Source organism: Rosa rugosa, chromosome 4 (genome assembly GCF_958449725.1).
Source record: "Rosa rugosa chromosome 4, drRosRugo1.1, whole genome shotgun sequence".
NCBI lineage: Eukaryota > Viridiplantae > Streptophyta > Magnoliopsida > Rosales > Rosaceae > Rosa > Rosa rugosa.
Genome location: NC_084823.1, coordinates 54,168,608 through 54,193,663, shown reverse-complemented (window position 1 = coordinate 54,193,663; position 25,056 = coordinate 54,168,608). Strand labels below are relative to the sequence as shown.

General features: G+C 43.3%; 1 protein-coding gene across 2 annotated transcripts; it reads left to right on the top strand.

Moving 5' to 3' along the window:
- Window positions 1-20,412: 20,412 nt before the first annotated feature.
- On the top strand, window positions 20,413-24,228 carry LOC133746387 (glutamate receptor 2.8-like). 2 transcript variants are annotated; one of them, XM_062174561.1, is made up of 5 exons: window positions 20,413-20,664; window positions 21,149-22,497; window positions 22,645-22,957; window positions 23,065-23,399; window positions 23,545-24,228. In XM_062174561.1, the coding sequence occupies exons 1-5, from the start codon at window positions 20,481-20,483 to the stop codon at window positions 24,061-24,063; spliced, it is 2,700 nt and encodes an 899-aa protein (XP_062030545.1). In that variant the 5' UTR covers window positions 20,413-20,480; the 3' UTR covers window positions 24,064-24,228. The 2 variants fall into 2 exon arrangements, with proteins under 2 accessions (XP_062030545.1, XP_062030544.1); XM_062174560.1 differs by having other exon boundaries at window positions 23,065-23,471.
- Window positions 24,229-25,056: the final 828 nt, after the last annotated feature.

Here is a 25,056-nt window from a genome sequence, read left to right as displayed (position 1 = left end):
GCCTGCGCCAAGGCGCAGGCAGGTCCAGCGGAGTACTCAGGCTGATTCCGCCGGCGATGCAACCGCCCGGATTTTGGAAAGGATGCACCAACTGGAGCAGAGGTTGATCCGGGCAGAGTCGGGCGCCCCAACGCCAACTCAAAACCCACTTTTCGCTTCCAGACCTGGACCATTCACCGCTGCGATCCTACAGGCTATCAGACCAGCAGATGCAAAAACCCCAAAGATGTCACATTGCGGCGGCATGTCTGACCCCTTCGTCCACATGGACACCTTCAAGATAGTTACCAACAACAAGGGATTTGACGACGCCACCCTGTGCCACTTGTTCGGTGAAACACTAGATGGTGAGGCTATGAACTGGTTCTTCGAGTGTCCACCAGGATCCATTGATTCATTCCATGCACTATCACACGCCTTCCTCTCTCGGTTCCTCTTGTTGTCCGCCGGACATCACAACACAGGTCAGCTTTTCAGCGTCAAGCATGGGGCGAACGAATCACTAAAGGCATTCATCACACGATGGCGGACGGCAGCATCTCAATGCCGTGATCTAAACAAAGCAATGGCATCGGCGGCCTTCAGGAAGGGACTTCTCAAGGGGCCATTCCTCTATCACCTCAACTACAATCACCCAAATGCGGCGTACGACCACATCATGAGTGAGGCGGTCATTCACGCCCAGGCGGAATTCATTACATATGGAGAAACCCCACCGCCACCAGCAACTCCAACAAAATCATCACGGCCATCCTCCAGTCATCTGGAAACCGCTAATGAGACCCCTTCGGCACCGCCAACTGACAATAAGAGGGAACGTCAGCAGGACCACTAACGGCAATAACTACCGCCAGGGTAATTCACTATCTATTGCCGCTATGGTGTCCCGCATACAATCAGTCAGCGGCACGAAGTTCAACGGGGAACTCATGTCTTTCACCGCCAACCTTGGCACCAGGATTTGGGTCTATCGCCCATCCCCAAACCAACGACCCACATTTGGGATACCGAACACTTTCGGTACTACTACTACTACGTATAGTCATGCCGCTACCCAGGAGCATATTGACTTAGCTAAATTTTTGTTCAATATTTAGCTAAGGGAAGCTACCCAACGGGTACTACCCCACTTTTGTATCCGCTGACCAGTCAGCTATCAATGAAACGAGGAATTATTCAAACCATTGTTCCCAAGTCTAGCACCGAGGGCAACTGGCAACGCCAGTAATCGTTAGCGGACCACGTCCGCTACGTGGTGCACTTGGACCAATCTTAATTCCTTTAATGTTTCATCGATTGGCAAAAGAACACTACAAGTCCAAACTCTAGCGGTACAAACACATCATAGCAAACGTTACTCCGAAAACTTCATTCCATTGCAAAATATTTGTTACAAATTGTTATGCCTCAGCGGCCACAAAAAAAAAAAAGAATACAATGAAGGTTTCAGCATCAGGGGTTGCCCTCGGCATCTTCTGCTTCGGCATGCGGCGGCAGGATCGCGCGACTCGTCTGATCAGACCCTCGGGCTGTGGGACTTGGCGTCTGTATTGTGCCGTCCGCTCGGGTGTGCGCCGCTAGGAAGCCAGCACGCGACACCTCTGACGGGGTGGGATTGGGGGTCTGCTGGGACCCTTCCGTCGGATGTACGCCGCTTTCCCCACTACCTGAGCGGGCGCCTCCCGCTGGGGCAGGCACGGCATTTTTCTCCAGCAGGGCACTCTTGGCCGACGGCGCATCGGGCTGTGACGCTTTAGCGAAGTCAATGGCGCCCTTCCGCTTCAGCATTTCTATGTTTGCTAGGGCCCCAGCCTTCGCTGCCTCGGTCATCGCCTTCGCATACTCCGCCGACTGCTTGAATGCTTCAACAGCGGCGGCCGCAGCAGTATCCCCTTCAGCCCTCAGGCGGGCAACCTGGCCTTCCAGCCGCTTCACCTCCGCCACCCTGGCGACGGACTCCCGCTGTACAATAATAAGTTTCTTGTCCTTAGCAGCTATCCGCTCCTGCAGCAGGGCGACGTCCTGCTCCAACTTGCAGACGTGGTCATTCCGGTCCAAGTCCCGCTCGATGGCCACCGTCAGCTTGCCTCGAGCGTCCGCAAAATCGCACTCCGCCTTCGCCAGGCGCCGCTCTACCTCCGCCAGGTTTTCCTTCGCTTCCGCCAACTCCCTCTGGAGGCCTTGAATTTCCTCCCTGAGCTCCCCCTCGACCAGAGGCTGCTTCGACGCCGCCATAAACATGTCGTGCAGCCCCGCCGAGATCTGACCAAACGCCGAGCTGTAGGGCGACTGATCAATAGCCGTTGGGCGTGAAATCCCCGCCAGGCTGCCGAACCCTAACCGTTCGCAGAGATGGAAGAGGAACTCCCGCTCACCATCCGTCATAAACTCTGCATACGCGGCAAACGAATCCAGGTCACTGGCGGCGGGCGCCTCTCCCTCTACCACAACAGCTTTCGACGGAGCTTGGCGAGCCTTCTTCTGATGACGGGCCCCAATTATCTCCACGTCTTCCCCCTCTTCACCATCGGGAGAGTCAACCTGCCGGCGTTTTCTCTCAAGCGCCCTTGGGTTCCCGGCAGTGGCCCTTGGGCCCTTCGCCGGCGGCTCCTCCCTTGGTGCGATGACGGCCCCCGCAGGCTGCACCACTCTCTCTTTTGGAGGACCACGCCTGATGGCAGGCACCCGCTCCTTCTGCGGCGCGGCGGTAGCGGATCCCCCGCCAACCCTTTCTGCCCCCGCCTGAACAACAGGCAGGCCATCGTCACCAAGGTGAGAGTGGAGCGGCATTGGCAGCACCACCGGAACCTCGGCCTGGCTCAGCGCCAGTGTCTCGGGGTTCACTACAGTCTTCTGGGCCGCCAACCCCTCGGCGTACATTGTCTCCAGGAAGTTGTCAATCTCCGCACGATCCATTGCTTTTTCGAAAGCGTCGCGGCTCGATTTGTTGCCTGGCGGAGTTTCTAAAAAAAACAAAAAAAAAGAGAAGTATTTTCACCAATCAGCCTGGGTTGCTTTCTAAAAAAAAAAAAAACAACAGTATGGCGGAGATTTCTCACCAACGGAGCGAGTTAGCTGCTGGCCAACCAGTAACTCCCAACCGGTCAGAAGACGAAAGTCCAACAGGTTGCGATTCCGCCAGCAACCTCTGATCCGTGCTACGCGACACTCTTCTTCGCGCGTCAAGTTGTACCGCAATCCCGCTGCACAAACACAATATTCGTTAGTACAAATACAAATCTGCAAATACAAGAAACCGCCAACTACGTTTAGCGGAAACCGGTAGACAACCTCGGATATGTTGGAACTCCGACTTAATCCTAAACGTCGGCCCTCCCCTGTTCAACCCAGCCTGATACTCCCACCCCTCCGTGGCGACATAGAAGGTCCCCCGCCAGTACGACATGGAATCCCTTAGATTTTCGATCAGCTTGGGCGCTCCCTGGCGGCGGCTCAAGTTCACTTGCCCTCTGCAACCCCGGCGCTTCACGTAGACCAGCTCGTAGAAGTGGAGCACTTCCGCCACAGTAGGCCCCTCGCACCCGGACAACCGCCACAGTGAGTTCATCGCCAGCATCAACCGCCACATGTTGGGGCAGATCTGACCAAAGGCAAGGCCAAACTCGCACACCAGGATTTGGAGATTTGGCACCAGCGGAAGTGTCACTCCTTGGCGGAATATCGCCTCATGCACGGCCGCAAACCCCTCTGGGAGAATAGACGCCTTCTCATCTACAGTCGGCGGGCGCAGTTTCACCGAGCCCGGCAGCCGGAACGTCCGCTTCATCCTAGCAACGGCCGCAACATTCATCCGCCCTCCTGCCTCGTCAACAGGGGTGCCATCCTGGAGGAACCACGCTGACTCAGCGTCCTCCCCCGCTGTTTCATCCTCCCCAGCGGAGTCGCTGGCAGCGCTGTTGCTTGCCAACCGCTCATCGCGCCTAGCTTTGGCCGCCTCATCGCGCCTAGCTTTGGCCGCAGCAGCCTCACCCGCCCTAGAGCTCTCCGGACGTGGTGCACGACCCATGGCTACTTCCCAAGGTATGGTCTGTAGCGGCTCAACCTCTAGCGGTTCTGGCAGTGAGGTTCCTGCATGGGCAGACGGACGCAACGAGTCAATAAACATTCTATCCGCCGCGCGGAACGACACGTCAGACCCGGAATCCTCACTGCTCGAAATCTCTATGACGTTAGCCATCCCAAACCCTAAAACCCACACCAGTTAGCACAAACACAGATCTAGCCTATTCTTACGTCAGTTATAGCCAAGAACATAAGCAACAGTCTCCCCAGAAAACACCAAAGCAAGAACAAACAACCCACAAACACTTAACCCAGATTCGACCATCTAGCGGATCCAGAAATCCCAACTATGTCAAAAACACCAAAAACCATCCCCAAAACCCACTTTACACATCTCAATTTCACGAAACCCAGAAAAACTGACAGAAGCACATAAACTCAATGGAACAGGGATGAGAGTTAGGGCACCAACCTCAAAGGCGACGTCTTTGGTGCGATTAAGACCGCTTGCCCTCACCGGTGGAGTCCTCGCCCCTAAGATCCGGTAACTCTTGCAGATCTAGTTCCCAGGAACTCTCTTCGCAAATCGCACAGAGCTTGAAGACGACGACTCAGGTTTGAAGTTTTCGCAAAATGTCAAATCTCGCTAAAGTTCCCCCCCTTTTATGTCAACATCAACGAGTTCTAAGCCATCCGCTCAAAAACGACATCACACTCCAGCCGTACACGTGTCGCAAGTGTTCACTTACTCTCCGGATTAACCGAGGCGTCGCCTCGGTTACGAAATCCATAATTACTAGCATTAATGGCGAGAACATGGCCAGGCTTGGGAGACAAGCCCCCACACGCTAACCCTCTACGGGTTGGACACGTGTCAACCACCACCAGACGAAGCGTCTGGTGGAAGTAACCACTTGGGATGACTTCCCAACCGTGACGAAGTCTCCGCTGAGCGAAACCCCGCCAGCGGAACTTCTCCCTTGTCACCTTCCAAGTGACGAAGTTTCCGCTGAGCGAAACCCCGCCAGCGGAACTTCTCCCTTGTCATCTTCCAAGTGATGAAGTATCCGCTGAGCGAAACCCCGCCAGCGGAGCTTCTCCCTTGTCACCTTCCAAGTGACGAAGTCTCCGCTGAGCGAAACCCCGCCAGCGGAACTTTTCCCTTGTCACCTTCCAAGTGATGAAGTCTCCGCTGAGCGAAACCCCGCCAGCGGAACTTCTCCCTTGTCACCTTCCAAGTGACGAAGTCTCCGCTGAGCGAAACTCCGCCAGCGGAACTTCTCCCTTGTCACCTTCCAAGTGACGAAGTCTCCGCTGAGCGAAACCCCGCCAGTGGAACTTCTCCCTTGTCACCTTCCAAGTGACGAAGTCTCTGCTGAGCGAAACCCCGCCAGCGGAACTTCTCCCTTGTCACCTTCCAAGTGACGAAGTCTCCGCTGAGCGAAACCCCGCCAGCGAACTTCTCCCTTGTCATCTTCCAAGAGACGAAGTCTCCGCTGAGCGAAACCCCGCCAGCGGAACTTCTCCCTTGTCACCTTCCAAGTGACGAAGTCTCCGCTGAGCGAAACCCCGCCAGCGGAACTTCTCCCTTGTCACCTTCCAAGTGACGAAGTCTCCGCTGAGCGAAACCCCACCAGCGGAACTTCTCCCTTGTCACCTTCCGAGACGAAGTCTCCGCTGAGTGAAACTCCGCCAGCCAAACTTCTCCCTTGGCATCCTGCAAGCGGGGCATCTTCCGCTACACACACCTAGCGGAACCCCTTGTCATCTTGCAAAGTTACGTACTTTGTTCAGCGCGATATCGCTCAATAAAATACCGTCAGGCACGTCTTCCGGACGCTGCTTCCTGCTACAGTCAGCGGGGGGATACCCGCCAGCGGCGGATCCCGAGGCCACGCCTCACTCTGACGACGACCGCCACGCGGCGTCACGGTCAGACAGTCCCTACGGAACACGGGGACTTATGTCAACAGTCTACGACGGCCCTGATCAGGAACGTTGACCCCCGTCACTTGGGTGCTAAAGATTGGGCTCGCTACCCAACACCCTCTGCTCCGCGCAGCTCCCCCTCAACAAACAATTTGCAGACCATCCGGAGGTCTATCTTAGCCGGGGAGTGGGGGACTCCCTGGGGGGCCTAGCAGGGGCCCACCCGAAAGGGTATAAAGCGTTTGCTCAGTAAATCCCATGGTTGACAACGCACTGACGCTAATTATGCTCTTGCAAGTCTAGCGGAAGAAAACGCTTCAAACCGCCGAACAACTCCCCAACCAAGATTGCCCTCCTTGACTGGGGACTTGGGGGACTTGTACATACATGTACATTTGCAAGCATAATTAGCTATAATGGGCCACGCTCATTGTACCGATAAAGATGTTAATTCCAACCAAGGGAATGACATACAGATACACCGCCAGGCGGGCTACAACCTCAGCGTCAGATCACCCCCAGATCACCGCCGACGCGCAGCCACGCGCCGCGCCAAAATAGCATCAGAAGCTCCCAGAGCTGGGAACTGAAGCACATCAGTCCCACATCGAAAACAAAGAGAAGATCAACCTCTTCCTCACCTATAAAAGGTCCTCTCCTCTCTCCTCATTAAGGACGCATTCAATACTTACCTACTGTTACTCTGTCTATAAATATATTGACTAACTTAGGCATCAGAGAGTCGAAGGCCGCCCAGCGCGGTCTCCCTCTAACGCCCCCCTTTGTATTATATCTGACAAATAGCAGAGGCTGAGAGCGTCACGAGTAGCGGTCCGCCCGCCGGACCCACGTTAAGCGAAGGATTGGCGGTACTTTGAACGTTAACATCTGTTGTCTGAAACGTACCATTTTTCTCAAAACAAATTTACTATGGTATATCACTATATTCAGACAACATAATTTTTCCATTCTGTCGTTAAAATTTTTCAGACAACCATTCTGTCGTCTGATGAGTTTATTGACGTAGTGCTATTGCACAACAGAAAACTGTTGTCTGATACATAACATTTTCAAACAGTTCATTTCACAAAAAACATGCAAAAAACAAAAACTCCAAACAACCAAAACTAAATCAATCTCAATTTACTGCACAACAGAAATCTGTTGTCTGAAACAAAACCTTTTTAAGAAAACTAATTTACCATGGCATATCACTATATTCAGACAACAGAATTTTTTCATTCTGTCGTTAAATTTTTCAGACAACAGAAAACAATCATTCTGTTGTCTGAGCTCTGTCGTCTGATGAGTTTATTGACGTAGTGCTACTAGGGTTTTTTCATTTTCGTTGCTTTATTTCTGTTACTATAAATAGCTCTTGGATTGTAATAATTTCTACTACTTCATTAATTGGAAAATCTCTCAGATATTTTGTCTGAAACTCTCTTTTTCTCTCGGTGAGTTCATATTCTTCTTCCTTAAGCTCTAAGCTTATAGATTCATGGCAGCAATGTTATCATGGTATCAAAGCTTCGGCTCTTGATCCTGTGTGTTATTTCATATCAGTAGCTGTATTTGATCTTCTTCTCGCTTCCGCATTTAAGCTCATGTATGCTTCGTCAGGTGAAACCCTAGATCCGTGATTTCTACTTCGTTTCTACTTTTCAAGATTCAATACCTCGTTGAGTACTTGTTCTTAGTGATGGCACCTACTGGTGAGCTCATTTCTTTCTCTAATTTTGCGATTCTTGAGATGATGAATTTTTTGGTTGAGATATGTAGCTGTTTCTTGTCACTCATTACTTCGATCTGTGAAAAATGTTGATAAAAGTGTATAATCTGTTGAGATGTTTTGATTCCCTTGATCTGTGAAGTTGATGATGACATATCTTCAAGTTTGTTAAAAGATCTATGATAACATAATAGACTGATAACATAACTGTGTTTGTTATGAGCAAATTCCTTGATAAAAGTTGTATAACCTGTTGATTTGGGGTAATCTCTGAAGCTATGACCATGTCACAATCTGAAATCAACTCTCTGCTAAGCACAATAACTGTTTGATTGAGTGAACACAATTTTGTGAAGTGGAGCTTTCAGTTTCAAGCTATACTCGAAGGCAATGATCTTTTTGGATACTTTGATGGTTCATATCCATGTCCACCTCGTTTTGCTCTCACTGAGGAAGGTGAAATCACTAGTGAGATTACTATGGCCTATAAACTGTGGAAGAAAACAGATAAAGCTCTGCTTGGCCTTCTAATGGCTACTCTTGATGATGATATAATGGAAATTATAGTTGGCAGTAAGTCCTCACATGAGGCTTGGCTTGCATTACTTGAGAGATTCTCTATTGTATCTTGAGCTAACATCATACAGCTAAAAACTGATCTTCAAACTATCAAGAAAGGAGCAGACACTATTGATAAGTATCTTCAACGCATTAAGCATGCAAGAGAGCAACTGAGTTATGTGGAAGTAACACTTGTTGATGAGGATATTGTGGTTGTCACACTGAATGGTTTACCAGATGAATATGCAATGATTAAGATTGTCATCAGGGCAAGAGATACACCAATCTCACTGAAAGATTTCAGAGCTCAACTACTGGCTGCTGAAAGAGATATTGAGTCACAGCTTGTGCCTCATGTATCTTTGTCTACAATGGCTGCAAAAGGTATCTTATAGAGGCAACAATAGCTCACAATTTTCTGGAGCATCAAGCTCTTACAATGGTGACAAGGGAAAAGCAGTGTGGAATGATAACAACTCTAAACCTCAGATCTGGAGCAACAATGGAAAAATCTCTCAAAACAACAACTCAAGTGGTGGAGGATTTAAGAGTTATAATGGAATTGAGTGCCAGAGATTTGTGGGAAGAAAGGACATGCAGCAAGTAACTGCTATCAGAACATTGAATGTCACATTTGTCACAAGAAAGGTCACATTACTAGCAAATGCTTCCAGAACCCTGCTAATACTCAAGGAGCTGAATATAGAAACAATGTTGGTGCTTCTCCTGAGTGCCAAATTTGCAGCAGGAAGGGACACACAACTATCAACTGCTTCTATAGAGGTGATATACCTTCTGATCATCCTTCTCTATTAGTGGTGGTGTGCCAAATATGTGGATTGAAGGGACATGTTGCACTTAACTGTCATCATAGGAGCAACTATGCCTATCAAGGTTCTGAGCCTCCAGGCTCACTCACTGCTATGACTGCTCACACTGGTTATACTGGTGCAAGTTCTTCAAATTCATCTAGCACTAATAATGCTGAAGTATGGATTGGTGATACTGGTGCAACTCATCACATGACATCTGATCTGAGAAACCTATCCATTGCTCATCCTTTTGACTCCAACAACACTATTACTATTGGTAATGGAGAAGGTTTGTATGTTAAGCATATTGGGTCTGGACAAATTACACCTGCAAAGCATACTTTTAAATTGAACACTGTGCTTCATGTTCCTAGCTTAGCAGTTAATCTGCTTTCTTTTAATAAGCTATGCAAAGATAACCATTGCTTCATTACCATGGATGATATTGATATCTGTGTGCAGGAAAAGACATCCAAAAAAAAAAAGACATCAAAAGCTCTTCTTTACAGAGGAAAGAGTAATGGGGATGGTCTTTTCCTTTCAAAACACCAAGACTCATACCACCTTTTCAGTCTGCTCGTACTGCATTTATTGGAGCTGCTGTCAAATGCTCACTCTGGTATCAAAGGCTTGGACATCCTTCTTCAGATATAGTGTCTAAAATGTTGGCTTTGTCTCAAGTCAAGTTTAATAATGACAAAGTGTCTCATATGTGTTCTCATTGTCTTAGTGGCAAAATGCATAGATTACGTTTCATTGAGTCTGTCTCAAAATCAGTCACACCTTTTCAAAAAGTACATTATGATCTTTGGGGTCCTGCTCCTTGTTTGTCCATTGAGGGTTTCAAATACTATGTAACCTTCATAGATGATTGTACCAAATTTGTGTGGGTTTATCCACTTATCAATAAATCTGATACTTTTGCCACATTTGTCAAGTTTCACAGCTTTGTGCTTACTCAATTCAAGCACAATATTATTTCTCTTCAAACTGATGGTGGAGGTGAATATAACAGCACAGATTTCAAAAAATTTCTTGATCTTAAGGGCATTGTGCACTTCATTACCTGTCCTCATACCCCACAACAAAATGGGGTTGCAGAGAGAAAGAATCGACACATTGTTGAGACTTGTATTACACTTATGTCTGCAGCGCAATTGCCTAAACATTTCTGGTACCATGTATGTTGTTGCTCATTCTGCATTTCTCATTAATAGAATGCCTTGTGCATCCTTGCATATGTCTACACCCTATATACAGTTTTTTGGTTCTGCACCTGATTTAAGTCATCTAAGGATTTTTGGTTCTGCCTGCTATCCTTTTCTTCGACCATACTGTCAGGACAAGCTTGATCCTAGAACTACTAGATGTGTCTTTTTAGGTTTTGCCTTGGGATACAAGGGTGTTTTCTGCTACAGCATTGAGAAAAACAAACTTGGATGTGCAGACATGTTATTCATGATGAGTCAGTATTTCCATTCCACACACCAAGTGGTGCTACTGCCACTTCTCCTAAAGTTGCTACTGTTCCTGCCTCTCATGTGTCACCTGGTTCTTCCATCTCTCCTCCTGCTCCTGTCAGTCCTTCACCTTCTTCTTCTCCACATATGCAGCCTATTCTCTTTTCTGATCAGCTCCAAGTAGTTCTTCCATTTGTTTCTCAGCCTTCTGCTGGTATCCCAGCCTTGGTTGATGAGGGGGTTATTGGTATACCTGACTCTTCCTCTAGTTCATTGAGTGGTGGTACCATTGAGGGTGAAAGTGGAGGTTATATGAATGATATGAATGGAAATGGCAGTGATTTCAGTTTCAGTGTTGGGAATAACAGTGATAGAAATGATAGTAATGAAGAAGGTGTTTTTAGTGGTGCTTCATCTCAGTCTGTTGAAAATGGTCCAACTTCTGCTATACAAGATAATGGTCAAGTACTGTTTCCACAAGAATTGCAGTTTATTGTTGATCCTACACTTGCATATAACAATCACTCCATGATGACTCGAGCCAAAAATGGGATAGTCAAGAAGAAATCATTTGATGAGTTTTGTGCTTATTCTTGTGTTATTCAACACAATTTACTTGATGAGCTGTCTTTCTTTAGTGGTCTCAGTGCTGTTATTGATATACATGATCCTGTTGAGCCAAAAAGCTTTAAAGCTGCTGTTGGTATACCTGAATGGGATATGGCTATGAATGAAGAGATAGATGCTTTGAATAAACAAGGTACATGGCAACTTGTTCCATTTCCTGAAGGCAAAAATGTTGTTGGAAGTAAATGGGTGTATAAAATCAAGAAAAATCCAGATGGGAGTGTTTTAAGATATAAAGCAAGGCTGGTTGCTCAGGGATACAGTCAAGAAAAAGGCTTGGACTATGATGAAACTTTTAGTCCAGTTGTGAGGCATAGCACAGTGAGAATTATTGTTTCTCTAGCTGCAATGTATAACTGGGAATTAAGGCAACTTGATGTCAAAAATGCCTTTTTGCATGGTGATCTTAAAGAAGAAGTATATATGCATCAGCCTCATGGTTTTGTTGATCCAATTCATCCCAATCATGTGTGTTTACTCAAGAAATCCCTATATGGTTTAAAGCAGGCACCAAGAGCTTGGAATGAGAAATTCACTAACTTTCTTCCTGCCTTGGGATTTCAGTTCTCTCATTCTGATCCAAGTTTATTTGTTAAGAACACAAGCAATGGAATTATTGCACTTCTCCTTTATGTTGATGATATAGTTATTACAGGTTCTGACAGAAATGGTGTGTCAATTGTTATATCTGAACTCAGTGATGTATTTGACATGAAGGATCTTGGTCCTTTGTCCTATTTTCTGGGAATAAATGTTCAGAACAAAGACAAGGGTATCTTCTTATCACAGGAGAAATATGCAAAGGAGTTGATAGCTAAAGCTGGTTTAGAAACTTGCAGAGAGTGTAATACTCCATGCTTGCCTCATTTTCAGCTTCTCAAAAATGAAGGTACACCTCTCTCAAATCCTACTCTCTATAGGAGTATTGTTGGTGCATTACAATACTTGACATTTACCAGGCCTGATATAGCTTATGCTATAAACACTGTATGTTAATTCATGTCCACTCCAACTGATGTACATTATGCATGTGTTAAGAGAATCTTGAGATATTTGCAAGGTACCTTGTCAAAAGGGTTGTTTTACAAGTATGGTAATAGTACTGCTTTCATCAATGCTTTCTGTGATGTTGATTGGGCTGGAGATATTAATCAAAGGAGATCAACTACAAGTTTTATCGTTTATCTTAGACATTGTCCTGTCTCACGGCAATCTAAGAAACAAGGGTCTGTTTCTAGAAGTTCTGTTGAGGCTGAGTATAGAGCCCTTGCTAATACTGCAGCAGAAATCTCGTGGATGAGACATATTCTTTGTGATCTGCAAATCAGGATTCCAGTTCCACCTTTGTTGAAATGTGATAATCTTTCTGCTCTTGCTCTATGCTCAAATCCAGTTTTTCACTCAAGGATCAAACATCTTGATAACGATTTTCATTTTGTTTGAGAGAGAGTTCAAAGACAAGATCTTCTTCTTCAGTATGTACCTACAGAGAGTCAAACTGCTGATGTTTTTACCAAAGGTCTTCACAGCCTAGTGTTTAAGCAGCATTGTACCAATCTCAGTGTGCTATCTCCCACTGAGATTGAGGGGAGGTGTTAACAAGTCAACGTGAAGCTCATGGTTTAAGTATGGAGTCAATAAATCAGCCAATACAATGTTGTCCATCTGTAATACATGAAGTGGCTAGCTGTTGCTGATGTGGATTTACAGACTGTAATAGCTACTAGGGTTTTTTCATTTTCGTTGCTTTATTTCTGTTACTATAAATAGCTCTTGGATTGTAATAATTTCTACTACTTCATTAATTGGAAAATCTCTCAGATATTTTGTCTGAAACTCTCTTTTTTTCTCGGTGAGTTCATCTTCTTCTTCCTTAAGCTCTAAGCTTATAGATTCATGGCAGCAATGTTATCAACTCAAAGCCTCACTTATTAAAGAATTTCATTAAATAATATGGTTGTGTCACATTAACTGCCACATACGGTAGAATGTATGTGATACCTAAAAATATGGTTCACCTTGTTGTAGAGAATTGAAAAAATTGTATTGTATTGTATTCATCTCACCATGAGGTTTATATAGGGTTACATCATGTATACAAAAGGCAATACATAATAGCTATACTAATCAATCGCACATTACGAGTCTGTCAATCGCACATTACATGTATGTCAATCGCACATTACAAGTATGTCAATCGCATACATTACGAGTATGTCAATCGCACATTACAAGTATGTCAATCACATACATTAAGCAATACCTATTGCATGAATAGTCATTATCATTTACAACACTCTCCCTTGGATATTCCATGTCAATAGTGTTGCCTCTCTTATGCGTTTCTAAGTTGCCTCGTCAAAAACCTTGTCAAGTAATAAAAACCATGCGGAAAAAAAACAACCTTGGTTGAAGGTGAAAAAGAGCACAACGCGCGTGAATGTCGAGTAGTCGACATCCTTCAACACTCCCCCTTGTGCCGCTCAAACTCGGTGATGACGCTTTGATCGTTGCCTCACTAAAAACCTTGCCTGGTAACAAAAACCCTGGTGGACAAAAATAACCCTGGTCGAAGGGCAAAAAGAGCACAACACGTCATTCACTCTTCGAGATCGAACATGTAGACATCATATATGCCTCCCCCTGATGTCAATATCTCCCCCTGATTGCTACAATCATAGGAGTTCGGATAACTTTCTCAATCCGATGCTCTTCACATGTTTCTCGAAGGTGGATTTTGGTAATGACTTAGTAAATAAGTCCGCTACATTATCCTCTGATAGGATTTGGTTCACTTCAATATTTAGAAGTGCTTGTTGTTGCTGATTGTAAAAAAACTTAGGTGATATATGTTTGGTGTTGTCGCCCTTGATGAAACCTAATTTCATTTGCTCAATACAAGCTGCATTATCTTCATAAATGCATGTAGGTTCATCTGTGGTGAACTTCAAACCACAAGTTCCTCGAATGTGTCTAACTACAGACCTTAGCCATATGGATTCTCGCACGGCTTCATGTAGAGCAATAATCTCTGCATGATTTGAGGAAGTAGCAACAAGGGTCTGCTTTGTAGACCTCCAAGATATCGCTGTGCTTCCCATGGTAAAGACATAACCCATTTGGGAGCGACCTTTGTGAAGGTCAGAGAGATACCCTGCATCAGCAAAACCCATCAAAACATCGTTGTCATTTTGATGGAGGGGAGGAGGAGCACGGAAGGTGGCATTTTGCCTTGTGGGGTCCGATCCCACACTTCTGTCATTTCTTTTCTCTTTGTAGGGGTAAAACAAGTCCATATCAATCGTACCTCTCAAGTATCGAAAGATTGTCTTTATACCAATCTAATGGCGTTGCGTTGGCGCGGGGCTATATCTAGCCAACAAGTTCATAATAATTGAGGTGTCCGGTCTTGTATTGTGCTAAGTACAATAATGCGCCTATTGTACATAAGTAAGCACTTCTGCTATTAACACGTCTTCGTCATCATCCCTGGGAAGAAACGGATCCCTTTTAGGGCCAAGACTACTGACGACCATGGGAGTGCATCTTTGACTTTATCAAAATGCCTAAGCATCTATTGACACAGTATACAAGTTCTGAATCTAGACAAAACCGTGTTTTCCCAAGGTCCTTCCTCTCAAACTCGGATTTCAGGTGTTCAGTGGTTTCCCTTAACTCTCAAGGGTTCCAATTATGTTTATCAACATAAACCGCGACAATTGCAAATCCGAAACTTGTCATGGAAACGCGTGGGCATAGTTCATCATATCCCTTCCCAATCAAGTAGTCATTTTAGTGAGCATTTCAACCTCGTTGCAAACACGCTCCGTGGTCTAGAGCCACTTGACTTGGGTAAATGAAGTCCACAAGAACCTTCATTATATTCCGTATCTAGATCCCCATAGAGATACGTAGTGACCACATTCGTAAGCTGCATGTTCAGTTATTTGGAAACTACCAAACTAACAAGGTAGTGGAGTGCAATGACATCCATTACGAGAGAATATGTCTTCTCGTAGTCGATTCCAGGGCGTTTTGTGAGAAGCCTTGCGCCATAAGGCGAGATTATCATCTCTTTTTCTCATCACGCTATCTAACGAAGACCTATTAATGTCAACATGTTTTATGTTAGGAGGTGTTGGCATCTCAGGCCCGAAATCCTTCCTCTTCGTTAGTGAATCCAATTCAACTTGGACCGCATCTTTCCATTTAGGCCAATTTTCTCTATGTTGGCATTCTTCAACGGAGTAAGGTTCGATGTCATTGGTATCAAAAATTTCACGTCCTCATGTACACTAGTGTAGTTCGTAGAGATCTCTATATTCTCAGGAATTGGTTCTAACATTGAGGCGTCCTCCAACGATGTCTCTTGGACATAACCACAATCCAAAATATTCTCATGAGACGGATTTTGAGTATCAATGATCAATGGATCAAGTTGTGCCAAACTCGCTCTCTTCTTAGGGCAAGAATCCATCGAACCTATGAGTCTCCTACGCTCTCTAGCGGAACCCATGGCCTATGACGCCATTATGCCACCTTGTGGTGTCACCATACCACCATCCATGGTGGTGGTGCCGTATCCATCTTCTCTAGGTGGCACCATGTCCTCTTGTGGGGACATCAATCCTTGCAGGCATGTTTGCAGCAGGTATATGTGTTCTCGTCACTTTTAGGGGATCAAGATGAGACATAGTGGGGACAGACCACGACAATTCCTGTCGTTTCTGCTGAACATTGACGTTCTAATCTCCCCCTAATGACGGGAAGACTGTCTCATCAAAGTGACAATTCGCAAATCCAGCGAAATAGAGATCGCATGTCAAGGGTTCTACGTAGCGGACTTATAGTTGGAGGCCTATGTCCAACACAAATATATATATGCATTCATTGCAATGACTCATGTTGATGCGCTGTGGCGGCACAATTGGCACATAAACCGCACACTCAAATATGCATAAGTACGAGATATTTAGACTCGAACCCAGTCACTAGCTGTAACGCAAATAAAAGTTGAGTGGCTGCTATGAGTCGTAGACGAATGAACATAGCTGCATGTGATATTGCATAACCCAAGCGGAAATATTGGTGCGCATTACCAAAGTCTGGGCTACCATCGTAGTCTTTTAATGGTGGCTTTTCCGCCAGACCAATTGGGTGTGTACATGGGAATATGATACTTGATATCAATACCCAATGATATGCAATAGTCATCGAAATTTTTTGATGTAAACTCTTAAGCATTATCAAGTCAAATTGACTGAATAGGATGATCTGGGTAGTGAGCCCGTAGCCATATGTTATGTGCTAGGAGTGTAGTATAAGCAGCATTATGAGTGGATAATGGCACAACACGTGACCAGCGTGTTTGCGTATCAACCAACACCATAAAACATCTATACGGTCCGCAAGTTGGTTGATCAAATCCACAGAATTCCCTTAGATTCTTTGTAAGAATGGAATTATTTCCTCAATCTCCTTTGCATAAGATGGTCTCAATCCTAAAGAACAAGCTTTACAGAACGAAACATGGGCCTTATAATCAACCAATGAAGGTTTTGGTTAAGCCACAATGTCACATGGACTTGAGAAGTAGAGAGAGGAGTTGAATTAGGGTTTATGGCGTCAATGTCATGTATTTGCCGCAGGGGGTAGGCGGCGCCGGCCATGTGTGGCCGGTCTTGCACAATCATGGTGCCATGAGGCGCATGTGCAGCTCCTCGAACCATTCTTGGTTCTTACTTTTCTTCGTTCTGAAAATGGATGTCCGTGTGAAGTCTTTTAATACACGGATCATCATGTCACGACTTGGGTGTCCCAAACGGTCATGCCAAAGCCTATATGTGTCAGAATCCCATAAGTCGTCTCTCATGACATGGTTGGATTCAATAACTCGAATAGTGGTTGCATACAACCCACTAGAGCGACACATAAGTTTTTCTAATACTCGTTTATGTCCGTAGTCATTAGAGGTGATGCAAAGGAACTCTGTCCATTCTCATAATGTGTTTCCACATGAAAACCATTGGCTCTTATATAATAAAGTTCAAAATTAAGGTATGTCTAAGACATTAAGTAAAAGAATTGACACTTTATTTATAGCCAATGATTACATCAAAGTTTCCAAAGTCTAATCCAAAATAAAAATCAAACTTAGACGAATCGTAGTCACTCAATCCGTTTGGTAACTCCAATCAAATATGACCAGGGAAGTAGAGAGATGTTGGTGGAGCGAGGCTCTCTTAAGTACCACTAATCTCAATGACTTTCCTAGACATCATATTTCATTGGGTGCGCCACATGAGAAAGAGTTAATACAATTGTCATTTATTGACTAAGGCATATTGTCATTACAAAATTCTTGGAAAATAAAGACTATTTAATCAAAATCTGCTGCATCAACATGGTTGTTTTCCTCACTAGATTTGAAGTCTGTAATGATGAGATTGACGTCATTGTCATTTCCATCATCTCCTTCAGCTGCGAGACAAGCCTCATGCTCTCTCATATCTTTATACACTTGTATTGTGCAGCTTTGTTTTTCCACTCGTATTCTAGTGCTTAAACCAATGCTTTAAAGATCCACATCTATAGCATTACCTCACCCATTAATTGAGATACACCTTGTACATTTGGACATCCTCCATGGACGTTGGTGACGACACCACCACTACCGGCGGTGCCTGTTTTGCCTCTCCCACGTTGGCCAATGTTGCCACGTGTCCGCTTATCAATCTCGCGGTTTTCCTTCCTTTGTAGGGCGGTTGTATGAACCCACATGTCCATTTCGTTGGCCCATAACTTTTAGGGTTCCGCTCATTGCGCCCTTCTTTAGGTGCGTATTATAATTCGCCTCGTGAACGCTCTTATTTCCAACGGGCCTTTGAATTATAGTTTTTCACGAGTATGTTGTTAGCTTTCTCAGTAACTGACATAAGTTGATGAAACCTCGTAATCCATCTAGCATTGCACACAAGCCTATTGCTTGGCAATCATTAACGCTGAGACGGGGAAGGTTGAGAGGATTTTTCTCAATTAATCTTTAGTCTGTGAGCTCTTCTCCACAAAATCTCATTAGTAGTGAGGTGATTCTTGACGTCATTCACCCATCGGTGATAACAAATGTCATTTGAATCTGGTTTAGTGAAGTCGAGTTTTTGCACGTTTGCATTCAACATTCAAAGACAAAGGAGAATAGATTAGTTTCGGAGTAAAAACTTCCACGACAACTAATATAAGATTTCCGAGCCTTAATTCTACCAAGAAATCGATTTCCAAGAATATTTGGATTAGACCGAACAATGATGTTTAATATGGTCACAATTTGATGCTTACGGACGCTCTTAGTCCAAGCATTATGAACACTCTTAGTTCATATGAACGCTCTTAGTTCGTTAAGCATGAATCCCCACAATTCCGCTTTATTAAATACTCAAAATTAAATGTTCATATATTTCACAATTCTGCAATAAATAAAAGAATTTAAAATACAATAAAGCAACAACCTTAATTATAAAAACTTACATGATGGTCCAAGGCTTGAGAACACGCGTGTGTTGGAGCAGGCGTGTTGGGGCAGCAGGGGCTGCAGGAGGCTTGCTGCTAGGGAGCTGCAGCACTTGCGGCAGTGGGTTGTTGAAATTCGGAGCAGATTCTCTTCTGAACAGCTTTCACTTCAATTGGTGTACAGGTCTCAAAATAACTCCGATAAGGCTGAAATTTGGAGGTCAGATAGAAGAGGCAGAGAAGAACAACTTTGATGAAGGAATGATTTTTATCTGAGGTCCCGATCAAGACGTTTCGGGGCGTGCAAACAGGATGATCTGCACATAAACGAGCGTGCTGCTGTGCTGCAGGGGCAGCAGGCGTGCGACGATGCTGCAGGGGCAGTAGGAGGCACACGGGTGCTCAAGGGCTGCAGGAGCAGCGCACGGTATGGCTAGTAAGGGCTAGGAGCTTGCGGCAGTTTTTGGTGAAAGAAATTTCAGGTTTTTTTCTGGCTAGGGCTTGGGTTAGAGTATCGTGCTGATAACGTGTTGTAGAGAATTGGAAAAATTGTATTGTATTGTATTCATCTCACCATGAGGTTTATATAGGGTTACATCATGTATACAAAAGGCAATACATAATAGCTATACTAATCAATCGCACATTACGAGTCTGTCAATCGCACATTACAAGTATGTCAATCACATACATTACGAGTATGTCAATCGCACATTACAAGTATGTCAATCGCATACATTAAGCAATACCTATTGCATGAATAGTCATTATCATTTACAACACACCTAACATTATTGTAATAGAAACTAGCTGGAAGTCAGATCTGTTGTTTAATTAAGGATTTAATTAATGTATCTCTCTATCTCTGAAAATCTTCGGTCATCATCTCTTACTTGGTGGTCTTTGCATGTGCTTTATATCTAGCTTCTCCATCAGTTGCTTATACTCTATTGCCTTCAAATCTCTCGATTAATTAGCATATATATAGTTCTTTAATTTATGCCTAGTTGTTTTTTTTATAAACATTAGTCAACTTACATTCCGATCCGGGCATGCTTTGGTCATCAACTTAATTCCAAAGTCCAAATGAATTATCAGAATTTGCTTAGAAATTTCCAGTTCTGGAGCAACGTACTGGTGTTTAGGGTTTAGGTTTTGAATCTTCTTAATCTTAACTTAACTAAGCACCATTATTGTAGAAGTGTGATCTGTACAGATTCCAGACTTTAGATAATTGACTTCTAATGCAAAACCCTAATACAAATATATATGGTTTTATTTGTTTTTCCAACCGCGTTCATATATTCCTTGTATAAATATCGTTTGGAGGGTCAATTCCAATTTTAAATCCAAAGTTGTTTCAGTCATCACAAGTTAGCAAATGAAATTTAAATTCCAAGTTGATCAGCATTCTTGGAACCAAAAGTAAGACTTTCATTAATCTCTATTCACTAGTCACTACTCTACCACCAGACAGAGATGATACAGCAAGCAATCGTATATATGTGTGTCTACTATCTAGCTAGCTAGTATTTATAATGTCTTAAATACACGTCGTAAAAGCAATAGTATATAAGTATGACTTACTGAAGTTGTATAGAATTTTGGAGACGCAATGTAATATATATTAGTTATGAGCTAGCTAATTGATTATCATAGTTTTGAATGTTTCAGACTTGAGACACATCCCAATTCCTATTCCTATAAATACATGCTAGCATGAACTGCATTATCCGAGTCTTATTCAAATTAATGATGAAGACTCCTATCAGCTCTGTTTGCTCTCTCTTCTTGTTCTTTTTATTATGCACTAGTGATAGTACCTTGGTTATGTATCCTGTTAATTATAGTGTGGGTGTGGTTCTTAACTTTGACACTGGGTTTGGAAAGATGGGGATGAGCTGCATCGACATGGCCCTATTGGACTGGTATGCTTCACATCCGAATTACAATACGAGGCTCCTTCTGCACCAAAGGAACTCCCCCTCTGATGTTGTTCTTTCAGCTGCTGCAGGTAATTAATTAGTTCTATCTCTTATAAGTGATTTCTTCCGGTTCATGTTATTTAGAGTTTCTAGTTTCTCTACTTTTCATATTAATTATGTATATATATATATATAGTAGTTATATACAATTCATTTCCCTGAAATATGTATTTTTCTCTACCAAGTATCGTAACTACATGTTTCATTCAATTGTATATATGTACTGTATGTTGCTGCATACAAGCTGTTCCTAGCTAGCTGTATAAGTTGTTCCCAAGACATTACAATAAGTTGTTACTTGTGTTGTAAGTAACAACCCTGTATTTTTATACTGATGCAATTTTTAATGCATCAATTTTCTTTCTGTACGTCTAGCTCCATATCCATCTTTGCAGTTCCTTTATTATATATATACAAGCTAGCTAGCTAATAACATGTAGCGTAGTGATGACTAATTATAATTTTCCTATGGGATGTAACATTCTATTGTGACCATTGAACTATATATAACAGCTCTTGACCTGATAAAGAATGTTGAAGTGCAAGCCATCGTAGGCCCTGCGTCATCAATGCAGGCCAACTTCATGATCAATCTAGGAGACAAAGCACATGTCCCCATAATCTCATTTTCAGCAACAAGCCCTTCTCTAACTTCAATTCGGAGCCCATATTTCTTTCGAGCTGCACAAAATGACTCGTCTCAGGTGAAAGTCATAAGCGATATCATTCAAGCATTTGGTTGGAGACAAGTAGTCCCCATGTACGTCGACAATGAGTTTGGAGAAGGAGTAATCCCTTACCTCTCCGACGCTCTACAAGAGATTGATGTTCGAATCCCTTATCGGAGTGTTATTTCCCCAACTGCCACCGATGACCAAATTGAAGCTGAGCTTTATAAGTTGGTGACAATGCAAACAAGGGTCTTCATTGTCCACATGTTACCTTCATTAGGTTCTCGAATTTTTGAGAAAGCAAAAGAGATTGGGATGATGGATAAAGGTTATGTTTGGATAGTGACCAATGGAATTTCTAACGTGTTTGGTTCGTTTAATTCATCTTTTGTCACGGAAAACATGCAAGGGGTGTTGGGTTTAAAAACCCATGTCCCAAATAAGAAAAAGCTTGAGGCTTTCAGAGTAAGATGGAAAAAGAAATTTCGACAAGACAATCCAACTGCCATTAATGTGAATTTGGATGTGTTTGGATTGTGGGCTTATGATGCTGCCAAGGCACTAGCCATAGCAGTGGAGAAGGTTGGGAGTACTAAAACCTTCACCTACCAAAAGATGAATGTTTCTGGTAGCTCCAATGATTTAGAGAGATTCGGTGTCTCTCTGATTGGTCCTCAACTTGTCCAAGAGTTGCTAGGTACAAGTTTCCGAGGGCTTTCAGGGGACTTTAGTCTTGTTAATGGGCAACTTCCATCTTCAACTTTTGAGATTGTGAATGTGATTGGAACTGGAGAAAATGTGGTTGGATTTTGGACACCTGAAAACGGACTAGTGAGAAACTTGCATTCCACAAAGAGCATAAGCAGATCTTCTGCTTCTAATGCTAGTCTTGGATCGATTATATGGCCCGGAGACACCTCCTCTGCTCCAAAAGGTTGGCAGATTCCTACTAATGGGAAAAAGTTGAAGATTCTAGTTCCACTTAAAGATGGGTATAATGAATTTGTGAATGTGACATATGATACTAGCACTAACAAAACCAAGGTCATTGGTGGATACTGCTTAGAAGTCTTTGAAGCTGTAAGAAAAGCATTGCCTTATGATATCTCTTATGAGTTCTATGCTTATGCAAAGCCTGATGGTGAAACTGCTGGTAGTTACAATGATTTGGTCAACCAAGTGTTTTTAGGGGTAAAGATTTTATTCTGAGCAGCTCTTGTTTTTATTTTCGTCTCTCATTTGTCTTTTTTTTTTTTGGTGATCTAACACCCTTGGGATAACTTGGTCTAGAAAATCATAAAATTGCTCACTGAAATGAATGCTTTTTGTACTTGGTAGAACTATGATGCTGCGGTGGGAGATATAACCATAAGAGCAAACAGGTCCTTGTATGTGGACTTCACATTGCCATACACAGAATCTGGGGTATCCATGATCGTGCCTATTGAAGACAATAAAAGTAAGAACGCTTGGGTGTTCTTGGAGCCTTTGACTTGGGATCTTTGGTTAACAACCGGCTGTTTTTTCATATTCATTGGTTTTGTGGTCTGGGTTCTTGAACACCGGATTAACGAGGATTTTCGAGGACCTATAAGCTACCAAGTTGGCACGAGTTTTTGGTTCGCTTTCTCAACCATGGTTTTTGCACATAGTAAGTTCTTTCGTATTACTCTGCTACACAGTTTGATCAACACTATGTAGACACATTAGTTACTATATATATTACTAATATACATGTTCGCCGTGATGCTTGTTTAGGGGAGCGAGTGGTTAGCAACTTGGCTAGGTTCGTAGTGGTCATATGGTGCGTGGTAGTGCTCATATTGACCCAGAGCTACACTGCTAGTTTAACATCAATGTTAACAGTTCAGCAGCTCCAACCAACTGTTAGTGATGTAAACTTTCTCCTGAAAAATGGAGACAATGTTGGTTATCAGGAAGGTTCTTTTGTTTACGGCATTTTGAGGCAACTCGGTTTTCGGGATGAGAAGCTTCAGACCTATAATTCCACAGAAGACTTGCATCGACTTTTTCAAATTGGGAGTACAAACGGTGGTATAAGTGCTGCTTTTGATGAAACCCCATACTTCAAGGTTTTTATTGCAAGTTATTGCTCGAAATACACAATGCTTGATCCAACATTTAAAGCCGATGGTTTCGCCTTTGTAAGTTGCTACTTATTTCTCTCCCACTTTCTACATATGTGAGATTCATTCCTTTTTCTTCTTTGATTTCTAGGTCTTCCCAAAAGATTCACCTCTGGCTCGCGATGTTTCGAGGGCAATCTTGAATGTGAATGAGGGAGGCCAGGCGAAAAAGATCGAAGACAGATGGTTCAATAGACACTCGAGTTGTCCAGACCCAAATAGCAAGGTCTCTTCCAACAGTCTTAGCCTTGAAAGCTTCTGGGGTCTCTTCCTCATTGCTGGAGTAGCTTCAGTACTAGCTCTACTCATATTTGGGGGCACATTCTTGTATGAACACAAGGACATGTTAATCTGCTCTGATTCAGAGGATTCATCGTGGAAAAAACTTTGTGACATATTAAAACAATACGACCTAAAAGACCAGAAGAGCCATACTTTTAGGCGTGAAGATCAGAGCCAAATTGGAGCAGAGAGTGTTTCTGTTGAGCAGAGTCCCCAGAGCACACCTCCTACTGATCATGGTCAGTCACCTAGAGAGACTGAACCTCAACAATCCGGAGAGATTGAACCGGCTATTGAGCTTGCTCAGGGACCAAGAGGAAATCAGTAGATTTTTGACCAAGAACTTGACAAAGTTTCTTGGATAGTGACCATATCAGATTATGTACTAGTCTACCATTTGTCATAAGGTTGATTTTCTTTAGAGTACATATTGTTCTCGTTTGTTTTCTTTTATCTGCCAACATATATTCTCAATAACGTAATTTTAATGACTTTCGACTATTTTATATGTGTGTATTATATTTTCAGTAATGTAACTTGTGTGTGTATTTATCGTATGTAGAATAAAAACGACATTTTCGTACATATATCCATTTAATGATTTTTCTTAATTGAAAGAAAATGGACGAAGAATAGACCTTACTCTCTTTTGGTGTAGTCGGTGGAAACCCCATAGCCCATATAGGCCACAAGGTAGAGTGTGCTTGACTTTGTAGGCTCACTGAGCACATCACATATTTGCAGTTGGAGAGTGATTTAGATGCGGTAACTGTGGTAACAATTTCAGACACTCTCCTACCCTACTCTGCTATCAACACTGCCGATTATATGCAAACTCCACCTTAGAAGGTAGATTCATGCAGATCCCTCACCAGCAAAAATAGCTGGCTAGCTTGTACACTCATTTATTATGATTTTCTCATACAAGTCATACACACAAATCCTTCTTTTTATTATACTAGTAATCATTTCACCATTGTATTTTCATCTTTTAAACAATTAAACGTTAGATTATATTAAATTCAATCTACTTGTACCATTCTATTTCGGAAGTGAACTAAATCCAATACTTAGATTCACCCCACTGTCCAAAAATTTATAAAAAAAAATTAACTGAAAGAGATTTCTTGAAATGATCATTTACCCAATTTCAGCTTAAAAATTGCCCACTTGCTCCACCAACAGTTTTTTAACCTCATTTACCCAAAACACTCTAAGAGATTATTTCCCTAATACCCAATTAATTCTTTTTTTATTATTTATATTTATTTTTGGGACTTTTTTGCCCTTTCCTTCTTTCTCACTTAGAGAGAGAATTCAT